We start from the raw sequence: 25,332 nt of genomic DNA on the forward strand, positions 1-25,332 counted from the left end.
TTGCCACGTGGCTGTGGCTTACTGGGTAAAGTTTCGGCTTCTGTCTCCAGCAGGGCTACATGGCTTCTCTCTGATTCTGCCTTCTTTCTCACAGCATTCAGTTTAGTTTTTCCCACCTAGCTCTGTTCTGCCCTGCTCTGCTATGGGCTCAACAGTTTCTTTATTAACCAATGGTATTCACAGCATACCACATACTGAGATACTTGAGGGAAACAGTTCTTAGTTATAGTGTTAGCTGCACACTGTAGACTGTTGTGACCCTTATTTTATTCTTCCTCAGTGGATGTGAGTATGTTAGGCAGAGTTGGGTCTTTGGAGGCTCTAGAGAAATTTTGGCTGTGGCGATCATTTCTGATACAAACAGGACAGGGAGGATTTTGGAAGGACATTGTTACTGTTATGTGACCTGTTTAGGAGGTAGATGGGCTATTTACGTCAGTCTGGTTACATTCAGTATAATGTTTTATACCCAAATTGTTATCTTAGCAGTATTAGAATACATTAATATACTGTAACCAAAATTTCACCTCTTACTGAGGGAAGTTGTTTGCTGGCAAAGAACCATATGGTCAAATATTTTTCAGAACTTTTAGAGCTGTGTGAAAACTTAAATTCATTCCCCAGACCTCTCAATACTGCCTTCCCCTATTTTGATAGACTTAAAACCTGGGGTCTAGGGCAGTTGTTAACTTTGCTTTGGGCCATGTGGCTGACTTGACTTAGAACCTGGATATTATGATTTCAAGGCTGGGCTCATGGTGTCACTTGAAGCTCATGTCCTTTCTGTATCCTCTCGGGCTTCACTCAGTTGAGCTAAGTTATGGTTTATAGCACCAGGGATAGTGTTGTACTTGAGCTTCTCCGTTATACTCTAAATGCTTTGCTTTGAAGTTAGGATCTAGGTTTTAAGTAGAATAACAAACAGATTAAGTATTGGGGTCAGGACTAATCTTGATTTCCTCCCAAAGTGATTTGAAACAAATGTTTTCAATCAAGTATTTTACACAGATGTAGTAAAAAAAAAAAAATTGGAGGGGGAGAGGACTAAAGTTTGAAGACATTCATTTATTTTTTATGTTTACTAAATACATACAACCTCAAGGTAATTTTATATAGTAATTTTAATATCTCTGCCATTTGTGACCTGTCACAAGAGAACAGATATGGAATTTTCCACTTTCATTTTAGTGTTCAAAATGCTAGGGTTATGAAACATTTCATACTTCAGATTAGGGATCCTCAACCTGTGTTCTTAACTACAGTTACAGATTCTGTGTATGTGATTGTGTGTGTATGTGTGTATGTGTGTGTATATATAAGCGTAATCTGTAGGTGTATGAAATAAAACTTGCATCTCAGCATATTTATATGATATCTGTATTAATTGTCATGTATGAAATATTTTTTGAAATTTATGCCCTGGCAATGCTGAAGCATGCATGAGTAGCCCATATATGGTGGTTCTGTTGAACTTGTCCATATTGGATTTCGTGGTCTAAGCTGATGAGGACGACTGGCCAGGTCAATTGTCATGTATACTGTTTTAAAAATAGCATCATGTTATGGTGGTTGATTTTTCAAATTTATGTTTTTTGTCTTAGTCATTGTTAACTATACTAAACACATATTTATCTGTTTTCTATCAAGATTTATGGTAGTGTGTTATATGGGAGATAGATGTTTTCCCACATCCTGTCATTTTTCAGTATTTAAACAATGTTACTATGTGCAATAGTTGGATTCCAGGTGTTTTCCCCTAAGCTCTCTAACAAGGCAATAATTTTCTTTACTTTTATAGAAGAGATTTTAAGGAATTTACAGTCACTTGTAGTTTGCTCTTGACTTATATTAAGTAAAATTTATACCCATCTTTGAGATTAGTAGTTTCCTAAAGCACCAGAGATCTAATAGAAATGACTGATAGAGTCAGCACAGTAGGACTTGATGTGTGTTTTATTTATCCTCATTTCTTGTTTAAAGATTGAGAGCTTATAATTAGCCTTGTTTTGATAGACCTTGTCTGAACAAAATTAGCAGAGATAAAAATGAGAATCACTTTATTTAATTGTTCAGCAGTGATAAGAGCAACAATGTCTTATCCAACCATAGATACATCTCTTCAGCCCATAGCTAATTATCTTGCCATTCACAAGTATCCCTTTAATATAAAACTCCCTGCCACCTAGCCTAACGTCCTCAGGATGGTTTTCTTTCTTTCTTTCTTTCTTTCTTTCTTTCTTTCTTTCTTTCTTTCTTTCTGTTTTTATTGATTTTTATTGAGTGCTACATTTTTCTCTGCTCCCCTCCCTGCCTCTTCCCTCCCTCCTTCAACCCTTCCCCAAGGGAAGGAACAATGTTATGTCTTAAAAGGCGCATAATTGCTTTGTAAAAGTTAGTGGCATTGCTGTAGGGTGAAGATGGATTGGAGGGTAGAGTGTTGGCAAGTGTGTGCTTAATCTTGACATCCGGAGGAACAGTTCAGTCTTCCTCCTAATGTTTCAGATAACTATTCAGTTACTGAAGCTTGAGAGCTAAGTTTCTGCTGAATTGTGTGTGTAGCCCAAAGGCACTATCCCTTTGTGTTTGTTGATGATCAAACCAAGGAAATCCTTTATTTAATAAAGGCGTGTAAATCTTGAAATTCATAGGTCAATAATCTACAAATTTTAATTTATTTATTTTCCTTTATGTGTATATTTTGCCTACATACATGTAGATGTACCACATGTGTGCCTGTTCAATCTTCTGGAACTGGGTTTGGAGATGGTTGTGAAGTACTGTGTGGTTTCTGGGAACTGAACCCAGGTCCTCTGCAAGAGCATCAATGTCTTATCAATCATAGATATATCTCTTCAGCCCATAACTAATTATCTTGCCATTCACAAATATCCCTTTAATATAAAACTTTGGAGAAAATACTGACATCTACAGAACAATATTTCATGTTGGAAGTATTTATGTTTTGAGTTTATTATTGTACTATACCACTATTCATACTGAATACAGAGAGATTTAAAACTTGACAAAAGTTTTGGATGGACGTATGTAAATTTCATGTCAGTATATGTCTATATTAAAAGTAAATGTAGAAAGCCATTAAATAATGGCTCTGGAATCCAGTACATGTTTATATTAGTATACACATTCTTCAGTGCCAGAAAATAGCAATTGATAACTATTTCACCATAGGCATTGAAATGATGCAGTTAAGTGGATGACGTAATGAATATGCCTTTGCTGTGACTGTGGAATCTCTAGCACATCAGCGGTATTGTCTCTATCTTAAAGAAGACGCCTTTGGCCTGTTAGTAGTAACACTGACAGTGAATTATTCCCACTTTTCTTTGGATTTATAGGTCTTATCCAGCCCATTCCAAAAAACCAATTTTTCCAAAATTATTTTAATAATAATTTTGGCAATGAAGCAGATAGACCCTACAAATGTTTTTACTGCCATCGAGCATACAAAAAGTCTTGTCATCTTAAACAGCACATCAGGTAAGTCGGAGGGGAGGTGGAGATTGAGTACAAGTCCAGAGAGTCTGTGATCTGCTGAAGAAGTATTTAGGATGGTATTGCTAGCTTATGGTTAAAATGTTTTATTTGACAAAAAAATACTGATTTGTGATTTTTTTTAATTCTTGAATATTTTCATTTAAATATTTTAGTCAGATATTGTCCCTGAGTTTTATTTTTATTCCAGTTATATTTAATGTTTGCAATTTCTAGCATGTTTTATTTTAATTAGAATGTGTAGATGCTCTCACCAGAGCTAACATCAGTGAACAGTTTTCTGAAAACAGAGCTAGCGGAAGGTTCATGCTCATCCGGTGTGTGCAGCTCGGTGTCTCTGGCAGGTCACTTAGCTGAGTCTCAGTCTTGCTCACTTAGAAAACATAGAAATCGAGATCTTTTCTGCATACCTTTAGAAGAGTGAAGTATCTCTGAGTATATACGTGTTAAAATGGGTAATAAATGTATTAAGGTTTTTTCCTACGTTTTTAGATCACATACTGGTGAAAAACCTTTCAAATGTTCGCAGTGTGGCAGAGACTTCGTCTCTGCAGGAGTGCTCAAAGCACATGTTCGGACACACACTGGACTGAAGTCTTTCAAGTGTCTGATCTGCAATGGAGCCTTTACCACGGGTGGCAGCTTACGGCGACACATGGGCATACACAACGACCTCCGCCCATACATGTGTCCCTATTGCCAGAAAACATTTAAGACTTCACTAAACTGCAAAAAACACATGAAAACCCATAGGTAGGTATAATGCTGATGTACCTGCTGTTCAAGTATCTTCATAATTCCCAGATGGGGTGGGAAGCAGTTAAGAAGTAATTGTCTTTGATGCCTGTATTGTTATTTCTAACTGAGAGTGATATTGGGTCGAGAAGTTTCGCTGTCTTTGCTTAGGGATCTATGAGAACCATAGATGGTAGCATGAATTTATGTATGTATTTTTTAAAAAATATTTTTTTGAGCCAGGTGTGATGGCTCATGCCTGTAATCTAAAACATGAGAGGCTGAGGGAGAAAGTATTGTTGTCAATTCATGACCAGACCGGGCTAGAGAGTGAGACCCTGTCTCCAACAAATAAAGAAACCAAGCCAACTATAATGTATGTGTGCGTGGACACACACACACACACACACACACACGCACGCACACACAGGGACCGGGCAGTGGTGGCACATGATTTTAATCCCAGAACTCGGGAGGCAGAGGTAGGAGAGTCTCTGTGAGTTCAAGATCAGCCTGGTCTTGAGCGAGTTACGGGATTGGCTTCATAGCTACTGGGAAATTCTGTCTTAAAAAAACCAAAAATAGAAAAGGAAAAGAAAAAGAGAGAGAAAACAGGATCTCACTGTGTAGCTCAGGATGGCCTCGCAGTCCTGATTGCTGGGATTACACATATGGATACTATCATACCCAGTTAACATTTTTACTTTTAATACTAAGGCAGTCTAATAGGCTAAATGCCTTACTGTATACTGTCTTTTAGAGCTGGTAGTCAGAGGCTAGCCCTAACAATAGATGGTGAAGATTTTTAATAAGAAGCCAACTTCACCCAAAAGCCTTTGTATTAGGAATTCAACAAGGGTTAATCCATTGAACAAATCAGATCTTCCTAATCTAGTCATTTCCCAGAGTCTCACTTCTGGGCACTGCTGTATGGGAGACGAAGTTCTCAGAACATGACTTGAGATATCCATACATGATACCATACCACAAAACCTGTCTGCCCTGGACCAAGAGTCAGCAGCTTGCAGGATTGCTTTTAAAGGCCTGGGGTTTGTTTTGAGACCTTGGTTCACTCTGTAATGCAGGATGACTTTGAACGCACAGCAGTTTTCCTGTATCAGCCTCCTAAATGCTGAAATTACAGGTGTCCACTATTGTTTTGGCTTTTTAAACTTCAAGATATTGTTGCATGTGCTGTCTTACCTGTCTCTCCTTGCCTTCAAGCCCTGTGATTGCTGACAGCAACTGATAGTAATAGGGTTTCCTTTTAGAAGTATAAAGTAGTTAGCTATAGTCACACCATTACTTCAAAATGGAATAATTGCAGGATAAAAATGCTATTTTAGCAAATGGCATCTTTCACAGATGTTATCTATGCTGTTGATGGTGTCTGCTTTATGAATTGTTGCTGCTTTCCCAAAGATACGAACTAGCCCAGCAGCTCCAGCAACATCAGGAGGAGTCCTCCATAGACGACAGCACAGTGGACCAGCAGAGCATGCAAGTGTCAGCTCCCATGCCTGTGGAGATTGAAAGTGCGGAACTGCAGCAGACCCCAGAGACTGTGGCAGCAGACCCTGAAGCTTTACTGGAACTGGGGCCCCAGCATGTGGTAGGCGCAGAAGATGCGGAACTTGGACAGCAATTGGCAGATGAGCCTTTGGAAGCTGACGAAGGTAACGCTTGAGGAGTTTCATCTTCTCTGATGATCCCAGTGGTCTTGTGTTCCTTGGACTCAGTGTAATCTCTGTTGTCTTCTCTTTGGTGCTGGGGCTAATAAGCAGAACTGTGTGCAGGCTAAGCATCTATCCCTGAGCTACATTAGCTGTCCTGCTTGCCTTCTTAAAGTCACAATTTGTGCTAAGTATGTATATGCTAAGTATGAAGCTGTGATATTTGATATTATCTTAACTGATAATGATTAGCTTATTTTAGGGATTTGGTGATTTTTGTTCTTGTTTTTTTTCTGATGTGGCTCAGGGTTGTTGTCTGTTGTAAATACAAAGCAATCTGACTTCTCGGTGGCAAATTTTTAAATTACTTGAAATTTCAGGCTTACAGAAAAACTTACTGTCCACATTTTCTTGTAAGTTCTGCTGATTTGTACTAAACAAATATGTCAGCATGACCTTCTGTGTGCCTGTCTCTGTGCCCATATTAAACATATTCATGGCTTATAGAAAGAGGACCTTTTATGCAGGTTTTTATAAACCTCTTTTGATATATTGTCAACATTTTTTCTTTTAGCTTTGCTCATGAGTGATCTGTGACAAGGACTCCATGTAGACTCCCGGGCAGTGAGGCGGGTTCCTGCTAGAGAATGTAGAGCAGCACGTTGCTTTGTTTCATCGGCAGTGCTGTCAGCAGAAGGTGGTAGCTGAGCCACATTCATGTGCTCATTGCCACCGACGTCTGCATCCCAACAAGCTTTCCTCTTACCAGCCTTGCTGGTAGACAGTTGCTGGCTGATTTATGATTTTGTTCTGTGGCTGTCCTAAAATTTATTTAGTCTGTTAGCAGGAATGTACATGTTTTATCCCCTGTGATGCCTGAGTATTACATAATTACCAAGTATAGCTGGACTTTAGAATATTTCATTATATATATATAACTTTTTAGAACAATATTACCTTCCTCTTGTGTTTCTAAAATAAGAGGACTAATTTTTGAAAACTCACTAGAATACTTTTAGATGGGTCAGCAGATGGTTAATGACTTTAGACAGTGTGCACTTCTTTCTCTTTGCCCTTAGATGGCTTTACAGCTCCCCAGGATGCTCTCCCAGGACACATGGACCAGTTTGAAGAGCAAACTACTCCACAGCAGTCTTTTGAGTCTGCAGGACTCTCACAAGGTCAGTGTGAATTTCAGTGAGCCTGCAAACCAGCTGGCCTCTGCTGGGTTTAGTTTGCAACTTTGTAAAACTTTATGATTTAAACCGATAATTGTAATATTTATGTTTTTAAACAATGCTTTATAATCTCATCTCCTTAAAAAATGACTTGCATCCATTCGATGAAGGGTCTCCATCTCAGAGAAGGCGATGGGTTGGAGTGGAGATCTGGTGAGAACTGGTGTTCATAGCTGCAGTATAAAGCCTGCCTAGTACTAGACAACTTAGAGCTGCTAGAACATCACCCTGATCTTGACTCTCATTCAGGAAGCAGAAATGCCTAAATGTCTTTTCCTCATCAATTGATTTTTACCTTTGGTATGGTTGACATGTGATGTAGAGCTCCTGTACCTCATGTCTTTCAGGTTTCACAGTCACCGACACATACAGTCAGCAGACTCCATTTCCAGCTGTGCAGCAACTGCAGGATTCTAGCACACTTGAGTCCCAGGCCTTGTCAACGAGTTTCCACCAGCAAAACTTGCTGCAGGTCCCAAGCTCCGATGCCATCGATGTGGTGAGTATGTGCAGAAGGGCCGAGCAGCTCCTTATCCAGCAGATTTCTCTCTGTCTTCTGCTGTAGTCATTTCGAATGCATGTGCTTACTGTGGCATACTTACATCCCGAGTTAGTACAGGGAATGCATCACATGCAGCACACAGAACCATCTTTTTTCTGAAAGCATTTTAACTGTACTTCGTCTGATTGACACTGTGGGTAGCTTTGCCATTTTGATTAAGCCAGGAATTTACTAGTATGTTGTATAAGAAGTTGAAGAATATTACTTTAAGCACAAAATGTATTTTTTCTTGTAGAATCATAAATGTTAGAAGGAAAATAAAATTCATTCTGATGTTAAAAATGAATGCAATATAAAACATTATTTCTTTAAGTAATCGGTTTCCTTATAACATTTTCAATCATAATTAAATTTTTCCTCTTAGAGACCCTGAGATGTTTGTTTGATTTTTTTTTTCTTTTGCAAGTTTTTAAGTAGTGTTAAAAATGTCAGACAAATTCAATAGTTACCTCCTTAAAAATCTACCAGTGTTAGTAGTAAGCATGAAAAATCAGAGCATTTTGGGTTTTTTAGCAAGGATGTGGCGAGCATGCGTGGCTGAGCTTTACTGCACATCCCCCTGAATAGACTTTTGCCTACTTAGTGCAGGTGACGTTGTAAGATGGCACTTTGTCCAATTTGGTCATGGACGTTGGGTGAACAAGTAAGAAAAAAAATCTTGCTTCCACTGTCTTTCAAGAGTGTTTATAGTCTATCCTCTAGTTATCCAGGTACTCTGAAGTCTCGTTTGCTCTCTGTCCAGTTGCATAGGTTGTATTTTGAAGTCAGAAAGCACTGACTAGGCTGGTGTCGTGCTACTGAGCTGTTGTGAGCTCTAGTCCTTATGTCAGAGTAGGGGTCAGGGTCACTGCTCCTTGGTCCTGTCTCTGAGAGGTAGAGGTGACTTCTTGTCCCTTGGGCTCTTGAGACCAGAAAGAGTCTCACTCTTCTCAGAAAGTAGCGAATTTCTTCACACCACTGTGTTACTTTCTACTGCTCCAACAGTATACTTCAGGGAACTAACTTAGAAACAGGAAAGGGTTTATTTTGCTTCACAATTTCAGAAATTTTAGTTTATGAATTATTGGCTCTGTTGCTTTGGGTCCTGTGGCATGGCAGAATGTCATCCTGGGGACATATGTGGTGGAGAGAAATGCTTACCTTGTGGCATTGGAAGAAAGTTGGGGGTTCCAATTTCCCCTATAAGGGCATGCCCTCAATAGCAATATTCTCCAGGTGGGTCCACCCCACAAAGGTTCTGCCAGTTCCCAATAGTGTCACAGAATAGCAGTCAGGATATTATAGGATTTTATAGGATGTCTAGTAGCTAGTCTTCACAGGTGGTAGAGTCAAGCTGATGAAAGAGTAGTCTCTTTTTTTTTTTTAAGAGTAGTCTCTTATTAAGATAAATCATGTATGTATAAACTTTGCCCTGAAGTGAGTTATTAATCAGGCATGAGGGTCACATCTATAATCCTAACACTTGGGAGGCTGAGCTAGAATGATCATAAGTTGATCAAGTTTGACAAGTTAATCAACTCCAGGCTAGCCTTGGCTAACTAGACTTGGACTCTGCCTCAAACAATCTATAAATAAATACTTTAATAGAAAGTAAATACATTGCTGGGCATGGTGGTACGTGCCTTTAATCCCAACACTCGGGAGGCAGAGGCAGGTGAATCTCTGTGAGTTCAAGGCCAGCCTGGTCTATAAAATGAGTTCCAGAACAGTCAGGGCTGTTACACAGAGAAACCCTGTCTTGGGGGGGGGGGGGGGGGAGAAGAAGAAGAAGAGAAAAAAAGAAAACAAGAAACATTCTTAATCATATCTATGGCAAAAAAATGTACACTTTGTCTGTTTCAGACTACTACCATGGACAACTTGTGGTCTTTTCTCTTTGGAAACTATAGTATGAGCATTTATATCTTTGTTCCTCTTGAGTCGCCCTATGCTTATTATAGATAGTCATTGCTCTTGCTTTATATTTCTGATCATTTTAGGCAACTCGTTTGCTTCCAGAGTCATCTCAAGAGGATCTAGACCTACAGCCACAGCGTCCACAGTTCCTGGAGGACAGCGAGGAGCAGAGCAGGCGCTCTTACAGGTGATCACTGCTCAGATCCAGCTCCCAGGCTGAGTGCTGACTGCACGCCTGCAGTGGTCAAGTGCTCTGCAGCTGTTTTCTCAGACTGAAGTAGGTTTCACCACCTTTATCATTTATAAAGGAGCCAGGAAGTTGTTCATGTTGTGTTTGAGTAACGATTAAATCAAATATGGTCACCTGGTGAGTTATAGCGTTTATCAATTTCAAAATAATACATTTAAGATTACAAAAGAACTTGATCATTAATTGTCGTTGCCTCTGTTTTGTACTGCCTGCTCTGTGCCCTGGGTGTGGAACAGTGCTATGGTTTCTCTAAGAAACTGACCACTTGGTGAGCTTGCTAAAGCTGCTTTGTTCCCCTCTGTTGCTAGGTATCTGACTGCTCAGCAGTCATGCTCTGAGTGAACAGGGTCTGAGTTTTCTGTGTTTTGTTTCTAGATGTGACTATTGCAACAAGGGCTTCAAGAAGTCCAGCCACTTGAAGCAGCATGTGCGCTCACACACGGGGGAGAAACCCTACAAGTGCAAGCTTTGTGGGCGTGGTTTTGTTTCCTCTGGCGTCCTCAAGTCTCATGAAAAGACACATACAGGTTACTGTCTGTTCCCTGTAGAAAAGTCCTATAGACTAAATGGTCTTTAGTGTCTTATTATTTCACTTCGTACAGTGCTTTGTTCAAAGTTCATCTGTGCTATAGCATGTATTAGTACTGTGATTCTTTTTACGGTCTGTAATACTGCACTAGACAGATAAGTCAAGCTTAATTTACCTATTTATTAGTTTTACTATTTGACTTCTGTGAACAATTCTATGTAGACATGACTTTATTTCTCCATCAAGGAACACAATTGCTGGGCCATAGGAATAACCCTTTTTAGGGTTGGGTATGGTTCTGGGATGGTGATTATTGGGGAACACTTGCTTAGCTTGTGTTCAAAACACTGCAAAAGCAAGCCCACCTGTAAACTTTCAAGCTCAATCAAACTTTTCCAGGCAACCATTTTCCATTTTGCCAGAAAATGTATGAAGGTCCTGATTCTTCCTCATCCCATCAATGCATTGTTTTGTGTTTCTCTTTGATGTCACCATACTTGGGTGGGAAGCATTCATTTGTTGGGGGTATGATTTATGTATCTTGAGTGGCTCATGGTGTTGAGTTTGTTACCGTGTACTTGTTGTGAATTGTCTGTCCTAATCATTCTCTCATTTTAAAGTTAGGTTATTTGTTTTATTATCATCAATTTGGTAAAGAGTTAAAAATAGAGCCTGAACATTAGATCTTTCAGATACATCCTTTATGATTAAATTACAGTTATCTGTTGAACACATTCTGTTTAATATATTACACATATTTAGTTTCAGTATGTATTCTGTGTAACACTTTATTTGAAAATGATGGTGCACCACTTACAAATGCACAGAGGAAGGAAAGTCAGTGAATGTGTCTCTTGCTGACTAAGGGGTGATTTTAAGAACTGCTGAAAAGTTGGTTGTGAGATTAGTGGTACATAGGAAGAACTGTTCTGGAGGCAGAGATAGCCCCTCCGTTGAGGGAAGGTAGGATCAGTCTAGGTGCTTTTGAGACTCTGTTCTGTCAGACAGGGTCTGCAGCATTGAACTCCATTAGAAGTGAGGCCATGGAAAGGCTTCACAGGTCCTTCCTGGGTCTGACTAATAAACTGTGGCTGCAGCTCCAAGATGGATCCAGAGAAGCATTTTGAGGGTCCTGTCTACAAACAAGCCCCAGCTGAGATGTTAAAGGTGGGGAGAGTGTAGTCTTGGCTTGTTGTGGGCATTAGTAGAGGTCTGGTAAGACATGCTCTGCTATTGTTATTGTTCATGTCTCTGACGGTATCCAGTTAAAACCCTGAACTGTGAGCAGGATAAACTCCTCGTGTTACTTGTTTGTCCTGAATGCCCACGATTCCGGGATAATGAAGTGGCATGTTCCCTGCCTGCTTTGTCTGTTGATACAGGAGTCAAGGCCTTCAGCTGCAGCATCTGCAGTGCCTCCTTCACCACCAATGGCAGCCTCACGCGGCACATGGCCACACACATGAGCTTGAAGCCTTACAAGTGTCCGTTCTGCGAGGAGGGCTTTCGCACAGCGATTCACTGTAAAAAGCACATGAAGAGACACCAGGCAGTCTCATCTGCAACCTCAACAGCTGCAGACACAGAGGGAGGAGGTAGTTTCTGTTTTGGATCGAAAGTTTACTGGTCAAATGCCAATTTAGTTATAAGTTACAAATTGATTTGAATACTGCAGTCTTACAAATTAAGCTTAGTAGTACCTTGACTTTTTAATTTAAGAATGTGTTATTGAGTGGACATGGTACGTGTATGTGGGTGTATGTGCCGTGCCACGTATGTGGAGGTCAGAGGACAGCTTTGTGGAGTTGATTCTCTCTCCTTCCACCTTCACATGGGTCCTGGAAATTGAGCATAGGTTGCCACATGTATTTTTACCTGCATCTGAGAAGCCCTGAATTAATATAACTACAGTTTATGTCTCTCTATAGTTTATTTTCTGAATATGAAAGTCCATATACCCTTTGAGAAAAAAATCCAGAGACTCACAATGAAGTTGTTCAGCTTTCTCGGTCACCATGCTTCTGATTCCACATGTGCCCTTGCAGCTGCACTCAGCATGCACGTGGGTGGAGTTCATTCTAACTTGTGATGCTGCACTGTACTTTATAATGCACAGAGCTTTCTGTATTTGACATAGTGAGCACAGATGTGTACAGATGCATCCCTATAGTTGTATTTATTATGATGTGCTGTAGAGGAATGCAGAGCTAAGTTTGATTTCCCCCTGGCCAGAGCTATGCTCAGTGTCAGATTGCATTACTTCATTTAATTCACATTCGGCAGTGTGTAGTTGGAGAGACCAATCTTATTTCCTACCAAACATTACTCAAGTTAATTTGCCCAAATCCTAAACCTTAAGTTTATGACTCTGCTGCTTCCTTTTAGTAAATTCCACAAGTGAAGATGGTGTTAGAATGTGCATGTTTTAATTTCACAAGTGTACCAGCACACAGCAGTGTCATGTTTAGTGAGTGTAGTTATCATAGAGCCATGTAGTGTGTGTGTGTGTGTGTGTGTGTGTGTGTGTGTGTGTGTGTGATTTTTGTTGTGTTAATAGCTGGTACTGTTACTGAACAGTGGTGCTCAGTGTCATGCCCATGCCATTTACGGTCTTTAGGTCAGTACTCAGAGATGAGATAATGCGGAGGAAGTCTTTGCTTTCTTCTCAGTTGATTAACCCCTCATTTGCTCATCTACCCCTGAGGTTATGAGTCAGACCCTAAGATCTGAGAGTAGTGTAGATTCGTCTTACAGTTTGGAAAGTGAGTCTGTACAGTTTGCCTAAACCACCTTAATTGCAAACATCTTGACTTGAGTGTTGCAAAGCAGATCTTCAGTCGGCTTCATCAGCAGACAGTTCTTAGGACTCGGGCTGCTGGCCGTCTGTGTTTATGAAGTAGTTCCATATGTAGTGCTTTGGTGTGCCTTTGTCTCCAGTGGTTACCTTCTGCCATGAGAGCCGAGGAATCACGAAAAGCTACTCAGTTTTCCTTCCTGCGAAGTATCAGACACTACTCAAATCCTGTAGGCTAGCATGAATAATGTTGCAGGCCATTCACATGTTCCTTCTTAGTAGTTAAGAAAGCAAAGATACTGGGAACTGAAGAGATGGCTCAGAGGGTAAGAGCACTGGCTGCTCTCCAGAGGTCCTGAGTTCAATTCCCAGCAACCACATGGTGGCTCACAACCGTCTGTAATGAGATCTCGTGTCGTCTTCTGGCCTGCAGGCAGAACACTGTATACATAATAAATAAATAAATCTTTTTTTTTTTAAAAAAAAAAGAAAGCATAGATGCCATTAAGTCAATATTACAATTGCTATGTGGGTTCCTTTTAGGACTTTGTCATACTGCACTAATATTTACAGACACTGATGAGTCTTCTTGTTTTCTTCTTTTACCTGTGGTTTACTCTGCCCCACCAGTGTTTGTGAATGGCTTTTAATTCCTTCACTTTTGGAATGGTTAGCCATTTGGCTTTACTTGAGCCATCTTCTATTTTTACTATGTATTTTGCTTAACTTTATTGTCTTTTCCTCATTTATGACTTTTTCTATGTGGATCTATATATATCTTGGTTATTTGAAAAATTTTAACACAATCATCTTCATATTTCACTGTCAAGTGTTGGTGGGGGCCACTAGCTATTACATTTTCCTAAAGCTTTCAGAGTTTACAAGTGTATTAGGAGATTTTTATTTGTGGTATTTTCTTTTTATAGAACTTTTCTTAGTAGATATTGAATTTCTGGGCTCTGTCTTCCATGACTGATCCCCTTTCAGCCCGTCTCCTTCCTGTCTGTCCCATCTTTTCTTGCCCATTGTATTCTAGAGCATCAGTCAGTGGTTTCCCACACCTCCCCTAGTTCTGCTTGTGCTGGATTTAAGTGTTTCAGCCCTAAGCCCCTGGCCCTCAGTCCTATTCTCGCATTTTCATAGCAGTTTGGTCTTTTCTGCAGCTGGAACTTAACCTTGTAACAAGGGAATGTGTGCGTGTATGCATTTTAAGTTTGTAGTCATTCTCATCAAACTGAGGGTTCTTTGCTAGTTTCTTCACCTCTGACTTTTGAGCATGTGGCTCTATTCACCTAGTAATCAATTGTGTCCCATGGTCCTATGTGAATATCTACAAATCCTGGTGGGTCTGTGGACTTGGGTGGTTTTTAAGCTTCTGGGTCTGTAAGCTGGCAGAAGCTGGCCTTCAACCACTGCAGATTCCTGGGCCCTCCTTCACTTGTCTTCCTTCTCCCTGGTCATACAAGTCCCCATTAGCCCCAATTGGAAAAGCAGCTGTTTGCTGTCTGAAATGTGGCTTAATTAAATCACTAATACTAACCTTACATGCTTCCCCTTCATTTTCTCATGTTAATGGAGAGTTTGAACCCTTTTCCCATGCTTTTAATAGACACATGTGTGGAGGATGAGGAAGAAAACTGTGACAGAAGTGCATCAAGAAAGCCGCGCCCTGAGGTCATCACTTTCACAGATGAGGAAACAGCCCAGCTGGCCAAAATTCAGCCCCAGGAGAGTGCTACAGTGTCTGAGAAGGTCCTGGTGCAGTCAGCTGCAGAGAAGGACCGCATCAGTGAGATGAAGGATAAGCAAGCAGAGCTTGAGGCTGAACCCAAGCATGCCAACTGCTGCACATACTGTCCTAAGAGCTTCAAGAAGCCCAGTGATCTGGTGAGGTGAGGATGCTGTCACTTGTATACAGAGCTCTTGCAGACTTGAAAGTGGACTCTGATGCTTTTCACTCTGGTATGGGAAGTTTTATATGGAGTATGTTGTTCCAAACCTGCATCGACTTGGTAGTGAGCTCATGTAGAATGGTGGTGAATGACTTTGTGGCTTACGCATCTTCCTGTATGATTGTGATAGAAGCAGAAAATTAACCAGCTTAATTGCAGAACATAGAGTGCCAGGCTGTGCAGGTAACTTCTTACAGAGGGCTGCTAGTCAGAGTAAAAGCACAGAACAAACTAGAGACCACCAGATGTCATAGGTCAAGCCGCTAACTGACGACTGATGTGCGTACATAGCAGAGTGGTCAAGAACTTGGTAAGAGTTCTAGGGCTGTGTAGAGGGAAAAAGCAAGCCATATCTAGTTGTTGCCATCTAGTCTGCAGTCATGACACAAAGCTTGGCTCTAGGAGATCATAGCGCCAGCAGGTGAGGTGCACAGAGCACCTTAATAAACAGGAGATCATAGCGCCAGCAGGTGAGGCGCACAGAGCACCTTAATAAACAGGAGATCATAGAGCCAGCAGGTGAGGCGCACAGAGCACCTTAATAAACAGGAGATCATAGAGCCAGCAGGTGAGGTGCACAGAGCACCTTAATAAACAGAAGATCATAGAGCCAGCAGGTCAGGCGCACAGAGCACCTTAATAAACAGCAGAGCTATAAAGACTGTAGTTAGTGCACCATGTGTAGACTGCACTTGCTGTTATACAGTGAAATTTAGACATTTTATTTGGCCAGATTTAATCAGAAATACTAGCTTATGATTTTTATTTATATGGTTATAAGTTTATGAAGTTGTTTATAAATATGTATTAGTTAAAAATAAAATTCCTTAATTAGAAATGTTTTTTAATAGGCATGTTAGAATCCATACTGGAGAGAAGCCATATAAGTGTGATGAATGTGGGAAGAGCTTTACTGTGAAGTCCACACTAGATTGCCACGTGAAGACTCACACGGGTGAGTAGGGCCCCTCAGCATGCAGATTCCTTGGGCTGTGTGTGAATGTTTTCTACACAAATGCTTCTAAATTGCAGAGAACTCAAAATTAGGAACTATAAAAAATAGATTAAAAAGTTTTTTTTATTCCTGATGTAAGGAAAATAAAACTGTTAAAGGGATGAAGGGATAAAACATCAAAAATCAAATTACGAGCTAACTGTCTTCTTGCTCGGGCTTTCTGCTCTTTCACAAAGTTCCCATAGAGAATCAGTTTGCTGGGACTTGGCTAGTCTGCTGACAGTTACCAGGTTATAGTATCTTTTTATGTGAGGAGAATCTCATCAAGGGGAAAATGGTGTCTTGTTTCCTTGGCTTTTTTCTTTACCTGACTTGAGGATATGAAAATTGGTTGTTTTAAAAGCACAAATCTTTGCTCCTTGAAGTCTCCTGTTAGAAGAGTGATTCTCAACCTGTGGGTTGTTGACCCCTTTGGGGGTCAAATGGCCCTTTCCCAGGGGCTGCCTAAGATCATTAGAAAACAGAGATATTTACATTATAATTCATAACAGAAGCATCATTACAGTTATGAAGTCTTAATGAAAAGAGTTTTAAAGTTAGGGGTCAGCACCATTTAAGGAGCTATATTAAAGGGTTGCAGTGTTAGGAAGGTTGAGAATTGCTGAATTAGAAGGCCTCTTCCCTGAGCCATAGACATCTTGCATGTGACATGAGGCTAGTAGTCGCATAGCCCCCAACTCCATTGAGATTTTATTTGTATTAAGACATAACTAGCCATTAGTGTGTTTGGCATGTTGAGACACAGGAACTCTTCAGTGAATGTCAGACATCATTACTGTGGGCCACTGGGGAGCATTGGTTATGAGTTTGAACAAGTAAGTACAAACAGAATTTCATATGCTTATGTTGATGTGAGGTTCTGTGATTCTTTCCTGATGGATTATTATTGACAGCTAAAGAGGGATAAACTCATTTATTAAGACTTTATCATATGCAGTTGTTTCATCAGGTTCCCAGTGTCTCTTATGTTTTGCTATGAACTTGCTGAGGGTGGAGAGGCTTACTTTGCTCAGCTCAGAAGACCCAGGTCCAGTAAACTATTCACATGCTAGGTGCCCAGTTGTTCCTCTAGATCAACATAGCTGTTCCAGGCTATATCGGGTGGGAGTTCAGCTTAGGCTATGTAGGCAAGAAAAACTGTTTCCCCCTTTGGAATGACAAGGTGACTTTTGGAGACCCCAGAGCAATATAGGATCACAGACTTACTAATGCCACTTTGAGTCTGCTTGATCATCCCTGGTAAAGGGTGGCACTTACTTCCTGGGTTTCTGATCCTGAGCTCTTCTAGGGCAGTTGTTGTCAGTGGCATTTGTACCTTGGTGGCTTTTATTATGCAGATGATGATGAGAAGAACCAGAACAAGATCCATGACACTGGACACAGGGCCTCTGGGCTCAGGATGGTGTTCCCCACGCACACTCTTCCAAGTGAGCTGCTGTCTGTGCTGGCATTGCTCTTTCCAGTAGACCCTGAGATCCTAAATGACCTCTGTACAGAAATAAAACTGACTCAGGGCTAAGTCTTCTAATGAAAGTAAATCAAATGTTTCAGTCAAGATTCTATGGAATGTAGTGATTGCAGAGTACAAAGTCTCAGAGGGTTGATTGTAGATTGTGGACAGGAAGATTTCTGCAGTTCCCTGTGTTGTCATAACATCCTTGGTTGAGAGCCTGAAGCACTTTGGTCCATGAACCCAGCATGGCATGTTCGTGCTGCCTAGTAGAAGGTTTCTGTGAGCTTAGGCTGATTGTTGCTGGTGTTCTTGTAGGCCAGAAGCTGTTCAGCTGTCATGTCTGCAGCAATGCCTTCTCCACAAAAGGAAGTCTGAAGGTACACATGCGTCTGCACACGGGGGCAAAGCCTTTCAAGTGCCCTCACTGTGAGCTGCGCTTCCGTACTTCTGGGAGGAGGAAGACTCATATGCAGTTTCACTACAAATCAGATCCTAAGAAAGCCAGGAAGCCTGTGACCCGAAGCTCGTCAGAGAGTCTGCAACCTGTGAGCCTCCTCAACTCCCCTTCCAATGACCCCAATGTGTTCATCATGAACAACTCTGTTCTAACAGGGCAGTTTGATCAGAATATGCTTCAGCAAGGGCTGGTGGGTCAAGCTATCCTTCCTGCCTCTGTTTCAGGTAAGAAACCAACATATGTCCCTCTCAGCTGTCCCCAAAGCAAGGCAGTCGTGCAAGCCTTTCCTTTAGAAGGCAGTGTCATGGTGTCTGTCACTGTATCTGCTTTAAACACTTCAGTGCTTTGATCAGCTTTTGCTTCAGTGAGTCTCAGTACCCTTCCTCCTGCTTGGTGTTCTCCCAGATTAGTCCAGTATCTGATTTTCACATCTCACCCCTTAAACTAGCGAAGTCGTCCATTGGCATTGGTCACACACTGCTTAAACAGCATCACATTACAGCAGGTGGATTTATGTGTACTTACAAGTAAGTGCACAGTGCCTGCAGCTGTTTGACGTCCTGTGGTCTTTTCCTTCTCTGTCTTTCCATTTGGGATATGAAAGCCACTCAGTGGCTGCTGCTGTGTTTGCCAGTAGGACAGTCAGTCGACTCTCTTAGACTGTTTTCTGGAGTCTGGAATGAGAAGATTATTCCCCAAGAGCTTTTTTGTCATAAGGCAGATGATATGTCTGTAGTATAAATATCTGTAGTCCTTAACTAGATATATTACCACAACATGTAAAACTTTTGTGTTCTAAAATCCTTATGGAAAAAGTGAGTTCTTTTACATTTATGTTGTTAAGTCCTTTTGTTTCTTATTTTCTGACCAGCTGGTGGGGACTTGACAGTGTCTCTGACTGATGGGAGTTTGGCCACTCTGGAAGGTATCCAATTACAGCTGGCTGCTAATTTGGTTGGACCAAATGTTCAGATTTCTGGAATTGATACCTCCAGCATCAACAATATCACTCTGCAGGTACCATTGCTTTCTTTTTTTTTAAGTCTATGTATTTATTATGTATACCGTATTCTGTCTGCATGTATGCCTGCAGGCCAGAAGAGGGCACCAGATCTCATTACAGATGGTTGTGAGCCTCCATGTGGTTGCTGGGAACTGAACTCAGGACCTTTAGAAGGGCAGGAAGTGCTCTTAACCACAGAGCCATCTCTCCAGCCCCTGTTTTCTGTGCTTTAACTTTGTCTGAATCACATGCAGCACAAAATTCTCACTTACATATACATGTGTTGCTTTATAGATTGACCCGAGCATTCTGCAGCAAACACTACAGCAGGGCAACCTGCTTGCTCAGCCAATGACAGCAGAGCCTGGCACTGGCTCACAGAACAACTCTCTTCAGACATCAGACAGCACTGTCCCAGCCAGTGTTGTCATCCAGCCCATCTCAGGCCTGTCCTTACAACCCACAGTGACATCTGCCAATCTGACCATTGGCCCACTCTCTGAGCAGGACTCCGTGCTGACCACCAGCAGCAGCGGTAAGAGCCCACTGCTCTTTATTGTAGAAACTAGGATTTTGTTTTGTTTCTCATGGTAACACAGTTGTTAGGTTGGTATGTTGTCATTTTTCATCTCTTTTAAAGCTCACCAAAGAATAAAAACCCTAAAGTTTTCTTAGTTTCAGTGGTATTAGTTCAGCATTTGTCCATTTTATTGTTCATAGAATTATTTTTCTCAAACTGGTTTCTTGTTTTATCATTTCACTTAGCTCCTCTTTCTTCCTTGTGCCCTCTCTCTTTCTCTTTCTCCTCTTCTCTTTCTTTATGGTACTGGGGAATCAAACATAGGGCTTTGTGAATTCTAGAGCAAGTTTTATCTTATTAGATAAAGTAATTAGAAGTGACTGATAACTTATTCTAAGTCTTTGAATTTTAAAAATAATCTTTAAGATGCTTTTCATAGAAACCAGGAGAAATATGTTTCATTAGAGCTCAGTGTTATTTGCTTTGTGATGATGAGCAGGGACACAGGACCTCACTCAAGTGATGACTTCACAAGGCCTTGTATCCACTTCGACGGGCCCCCACGAGATCACCCTGACCATCAACAACTCAAGTCTCAGCCAGGTCCTTGCCCAGGCTGCTGGCCCCACTGCCACATCATCCTCGGGCTCTCCACAGGAGATCACACTGACAATCTCTGGTTAGTAAGTTCACATTGTAGATGTCTTTTGGCTTACAGCTTAAGGCCATCTTGTTCGTGTCTCTCTGCAGCACTCAGACATAAAGACATCACATTTCATTGTGTGACAGCTTCAAGTCTAATGAAATCTAGTGTCAGAAACAAACGTGTGTTTCTTACCCAACTTTCTGTTTCTGTAGTGCTGATTGTGGAATTAATGTTTAGAGTTGGCCACTTTTGCCATATGTCTTTGCTTAGCAGACACCAGTGTGAGGAACTTCCTGACTGCTGCTCCTGTTCTATACACTAAAGAAACATCACTCATCTGAGCTGTGTACAAGAAACCGTAAAAACCTTCCATGGTCTCCTCTACTTTTGTATCTTTAGAACACTACTAAGATTATGTAGAAAGTTTTAAATATGTTAGAGCATTGAATTTGGTAATAAAGAGCACTTGGCATCACCAAATCACTCAAAATGTTATTCAGTGGTCTGAGGTGTCCCTTGCTGTCCCTCCCTGATCCTCAGAGTCACTCTCACAGTATGCTCTTGCCTGTGTAGTATGGGCTGGTATGCTTTGGCCACATGATTTCTTGCTCTGCAGTCTTCATTCCTTCATGTAAACTAAGTGTTTTAAAAAAAAAAAAAATGGAAGCCAAGGTCTTGCCCAGGCCTGCCTCACACTCATTGCGTAGCCAAGAATGATGCTGAATCTCTGAGTCTCCTTCCTTTGCCTCCTCCGTACTAGAAGATAAGCATGCTTCACTGTGCCTGGTGTATTAGTTATTTCCATTGCTGTGATAAACGCCAGGACCAAGGCAGCTTCTACATGGAAGAGTTTATTTGGGTTTATGCTTCCAGATGCAGAGCTCATAATGGCAGGTGAGGCATGGTAGGTAGTAAGCAGCAGGATCAGAAAAAAGTTGAGAAACCAGAAGAGAGTGAACTGGAAATAGGGTAAGGCTGTAAACTCAGAGCTTGCCCCCAGTGGCCTACTTCCTCCAGCAGAAGGTGCTCAGGCTTCCTAGGCAGCCCCACCAGTTGAGGAATAGGTGTTGGCTACAGGAGCCTGTGGAGGCGTTTCTCATCCAAGCCATCACATCCAATGTCAAGGCTAGGGGTTAAGTCTGGCATTGTGCGTAAGTACATGCTGGCAGGTAGCTGCATCCCTAGCCCATATGTTATTTTTGAATTAATAAATTTATAGCACTTGCTCTCATGTAACAGTGCATTTAAAGCTCATAACCACCTTACAGTTATACTGTAAGAACAGTTATAAAGTAAGAACATTTTTTTTACTATTTTTTTTCTTTTTTTTTTTTTTATAAGTAAGAACATTTTTACCAGAACTTCAAGTGGAAGTTTTGGTTATGAGCATTTAATGCTCATAACCACCTTACAGTTATACTGTAAAAACAGTTATAAAGTAAGAGCATTTTTACCAGAAGTCCAAGTGGAAGTTTTGTTTTTCAGGAGGGTCTTACTTTCAGATGTATTTGTACTTTTGAATGACATGCTGTGACTTTTACCTGCTGCAGGACAACACATATTATTAACATTGGGTTTTGTATGGTTCACTAACTCTTCCTTTTTTTGGCGTGTTCTCAGTGTTGGATATCTGTTAGGTCTTATCAAAAACATCTGCAGAATTCTTACTTATAGCTTAGAAACTAAGTTCTTCACTTTTGTATTTCCTGTTTTTCTATACTTGGCCATATTCCTATGCTATTGCTATGGTATAATAAAGGGTAGCCGTATATAACATTAAGTGTTTATTTATTTTACTTAAAGGGTTTATTGAGTCAGACAATTTCTGGCTGGTTATTCGGCCTGAGCATTGTGTGTCACTTGTTGAAAGCATTTGATACCATATACAAGTTGTCACTTGGTTTGTGTGATACACAGGATGGTATGTGTGAATGTAGTGTTATTTAAGTCATGTAGATTTATAAGAGTGTATAAGTCCTAACATTTGGAGACAAAAACTAAAACATTGTATAAAAAGGAAGGATGGTCCTTCTCTCCAAACTGGACTTGTCCATACCCAGCATTTGACCTCTGACTAGATGCTTGCAGCCAGTTGTTAGTGGAAAGTGACGTCTAGTGAGACTCAGTAACATGGCATGGATTGGAGCACTCTCCCTGAGCTCTTTAAACGACTGGCTGATAACAGCAATGCTTTCTCTTTATTTTTCCCATATTCGTGTTTATAATGCATGGCTGCACTTGTCTGTCTGGAGTGCCCAGGGAGTAGGTCGTAGTTCAGAACTGCAGTACAGCGTCTTCATCCTCTGATGCTCTTTCCCTTAAGTCTTACCTAACTCACTCCTGATATTACAGCAGAGTTCCAAGGCATCTTGTCTTTTTCAAGTCTTCCAAAGCATTTGTGTGGTTTTCATGGAAGCTTCAGTAGATGTTTTTATTGTGTTGTGCATCATCTAGGTAAATAGCACATGTCCCTTATAGGAACATGTTGCAGATGCTAATGCATGCTGGCAAGCAGTTGGAATACACTGGAGGGGAAGCTGTCAACACAGGATGTTCAGCATTGGAAGCTTGTTGTGTGGAAGTCGACCAAGGAAGGTTCTGTTAGTATTTGGTGATGTCCCTTACCCACATGTAAACATGTTTTAATCTGGTTGTGGACTACATTTGGAAGTGTTTTCAGTTCAGTGAAAGTGTTTTTCAAAAAGAAATGTGGTTTTAAGTTCCTAAATAAAGTAGAATTCTCAAGTAGTTTAAAAAGTATGGACAAATACTTCCATTGAGTAAAATATAGGTCATATATTTATTAATGTTACAAAATATTATTAAAAAGCAAAAGTTTACCATCTGGGGCTGGTGGCGCTTGCCCTTAGTCCCACACTTGGGAGGCAGAGGCAGGCAGATCTTTTGAGTTCCAGGACAGCCTGGGCTACACAGAGAAACTGTCTTAAAACAAAACAAATGAACATAATAAATATAACATACAAACAGAAAAAACAAAACATAAACAAACAGAAAACCCCAAAAGCTTTGAGGATAGTACTGTATGTTGAGCACATTTATTAAAGAGTAAATTGGAACTTTATTTTGAGATCTATTTCTATGGGGGTTTAGACCTTACTAATCTCAATTGGTTTGGGTATAGTGAACTAAGTGAAGGATAAGTCTGTCATTGGGACCTGTGACCAGTGGCCGGCCAGTCTGTAAATGATTCTTTATGCAACTCTGCTGTATTACATTAGTTAGGCACACAGCCATGGATTCAGTTGTGGCAGACATCATAAAATATAGGTAAAGAGCTCACATTTAATAAATGAAGGAACTAGACTGCAGTCAGAGACAGCTCTTTTGTTTCCCAACTGCTCAGACCTGAATAACTATATTAATTATAATACTGTTTGGCCAATAGCTTAGGTATATTTATATCTATCTCTTATATATTAAATTAATCCATTTCTGTTTATCTGTAGGCTATGGCCTACTGGTAAGGTTCTGGCAGCAGCATCTTTTTTCTTCGGCAACTACATGGCATCTCCTTGACTCTACTTTCTCTCTATATCTCTGTTCGGATTTCCTGCCTGGCTCAATTGTGCCCTGCCATAGGCTGAAACAGCTTTATTCATTAACCAATAAAAGGAACACAAATACAGAAGGCCCTCCCACATCACAAGACTGTCTTTTAGGACTGGGCGTTGTGACCCGTGCCTGTTTTTCTAGTACTCTGGAGACATAGTGTCATGATGCACTATGCCAGAAAGAAGTAAACATGTTTTTTCTTTCCACAATTTCAGAATTTTTAAAATAGCAGTAAATACACAAGGTTTAGCTGTTTCAGTGACAGCACTTTGTCATGTAGTCCTGCCATAGATGAGTGGCGGGTCTTTCATTCCAATCTTAATTTCTAATATTTTCATATCACAAAGCATACAGTAAATGTTTCTATATATGTGGTTTACAGAATGAATACAAGCTAATAAAGAGTCTGCAGAGTTCCAGTTCAAGAGGTTTCAGAAGTGGGCTGAGGAAAAATATTGATAAGATACCAAACCAGAGCAGTGCCAGGAGGGAGCTGCTAGGGTCGTGGTTTGAGAGTGAGGTAAAGGCTGAGTCAGGGTTTGAGAACAAATACAGTGGGTTCAGGTCCAGATCCGGACGGTTGAACAGATGAACAGGCAGGCAGTTGAGTAAACCAACTTCAGCAATGGGGCCGTCTTAAGGTTAGTTACTGTTGCTGTGATGAATCAGTATGGCCAAATCACCTTGGGGAGGAAAGGTTTGTTCAGTTCACCTCATAGTTTGTTATCAGAGGAAGTCAGGACAGGAACTCAAACATGATAAGATCTTGGAGGCAGGAGCTGATGCAGAAGCCATCGAGGGATGTTGCTTACTGCTTTGCTTCCCAGGGCTTGCTCAGCCTGTTTTCTTATAGGACACAGGACCACCAGCCCAGGGATGGCCCCACACACAATGGACTGGGTCCTCCCCTGTCAATCACTAATTAAGAAAATGCTTTGCAGGCTTGTTTCTGATTGAAGAGTTTTTCTCAAATGATGACTCTAATTTGTGTCAAGTTGCCATAAAACTGTCCAGTGTAGGTACCATGCCAACCTGAAAGTCCCAGTGCAGTTGTGGAGTCCTCTCCTTATTGATCCTTGACATATGCACTAAGTATCAAATGGTAGATTGCTGTGAGACCATGCCTTCATAGCATTAGATGTCCATGACTTTATGGGGCCCTGGGAGAGAGTTATACCCTTTCCTTGGTTTGTTGTGTCCCCCAAATTTGATTTTATTTATAGAGTAGCTCCCTGTCTACTCCCAGGAATAAGTCATTGATAGGCTGTGCTGGTCCCTTACAGTTGGCACAGTTTCTGGTCCACTCAGGGCTGCAGCCCTCCTCAAGGGTGAGTCAGAAGCTGCCTGTGATCTGGGTGCTGCTCAGCTGAGAACCACTGTTTTATACAGTGTGGCATATCTTAGACCACACACAGCCTCATCTCAGCACTGAAGAGAGTCAGGAGTTCTAGGTCAGCAAGAGCTCTATGTCTTGACCCTGTTTCCAAAGGAGGAGGGTGAGTAAGTCGTCCTTCAAAGCACAG

At 41.0% G+C, this 25,332-nt stretch overlaps 1 protein-coding gene across 6 annotated transcripts in view; it reads left to right on the top strand.

Moving 5' to 3' along the window:
* Znf236 (zinc finger protein 236) overlaps positions 1 to 25,332 on the top strand; it is an 89,951-nt gene that overhangs the window by 43,524 nt on the left and 21,095 nt on the right. For 2 of the 6 annotated variants that reach the window (XM_041640813.1, XM_041640817.1), the window contains exons 12-25: positions 3,357 to 3,498; positions 4,006 to 4,266; positions 5,671 to 5,924; positions 6,974 to 7,102; positions 7,507 to 7,658; positions 9,701 to 9,804; positions 10,243 to 10,394; positions 11,779 to 11,991; positions 14,800 to 15,082; positions 15,994 to 16,097; positions 17,926 to 18,291; positions 18,939 to 19,084; positions 19,365 to 19,605; positions 20,087 to 20,269. In XM_041640813.1, the coding sequence (XP_041496747.1) occupies positions 3,357 to 3,498; positions 4,006 to 4,266; positions 5,671 to 5,924; positions 6,974 to 7,102; positions 7,507 to 7,658; positions 9,701 to 9,804; positions 10,243 to 10,394; positions 11,779 to 11,991; positions 14,800 to 15,082; positions 15,994 to 16,097; positions 17,926 to 18,291; positions 18,939 to 19,084; positions 19,365 to 19,605; positions 20,087 to 20,269 (2,730 nt within the window). The remainder of the gene's footprint in view (positions 1 to 3,356; positions 3,499 to 4,005; positions 4,267 to 5,670; positions 5,925 to 6,973; positions 7,103 to 7,506; positions 7,659 to 9,700; positions 9,805 to 10,242; positions 10,395 to 11,778; positions 11,992 to 14,799; positions 15,083 to 15,993; positions 16,098 to 17,925; positions 18,292 to 18,938; positions 19,085 to 19,364; positions 19,606 to 20,086; positions 20,270 to 25,332) is intronic. The other 4 variants (XM_041640816.1, XM_041640818.1, XM_041640814.1 and 1 more) reach the window with 3 other exon arrangements.

Source organism: Microtus oregoni, unplaced genomic scaffold (genome assembly GCF_018167655.1).
Source record: "Microtus oregoni isolate MIOR12 unplaced genomic scaffold, Mior012 000065F_ref0000479, whole genome shotgun sequence".
Taxonomy (NCBI): domain Eukaryota; kingdom Metazoa; phylum Chordata; class Mammalia; order Rodentia; family Cricetidae; genus Microtus; species Microtus oregoni.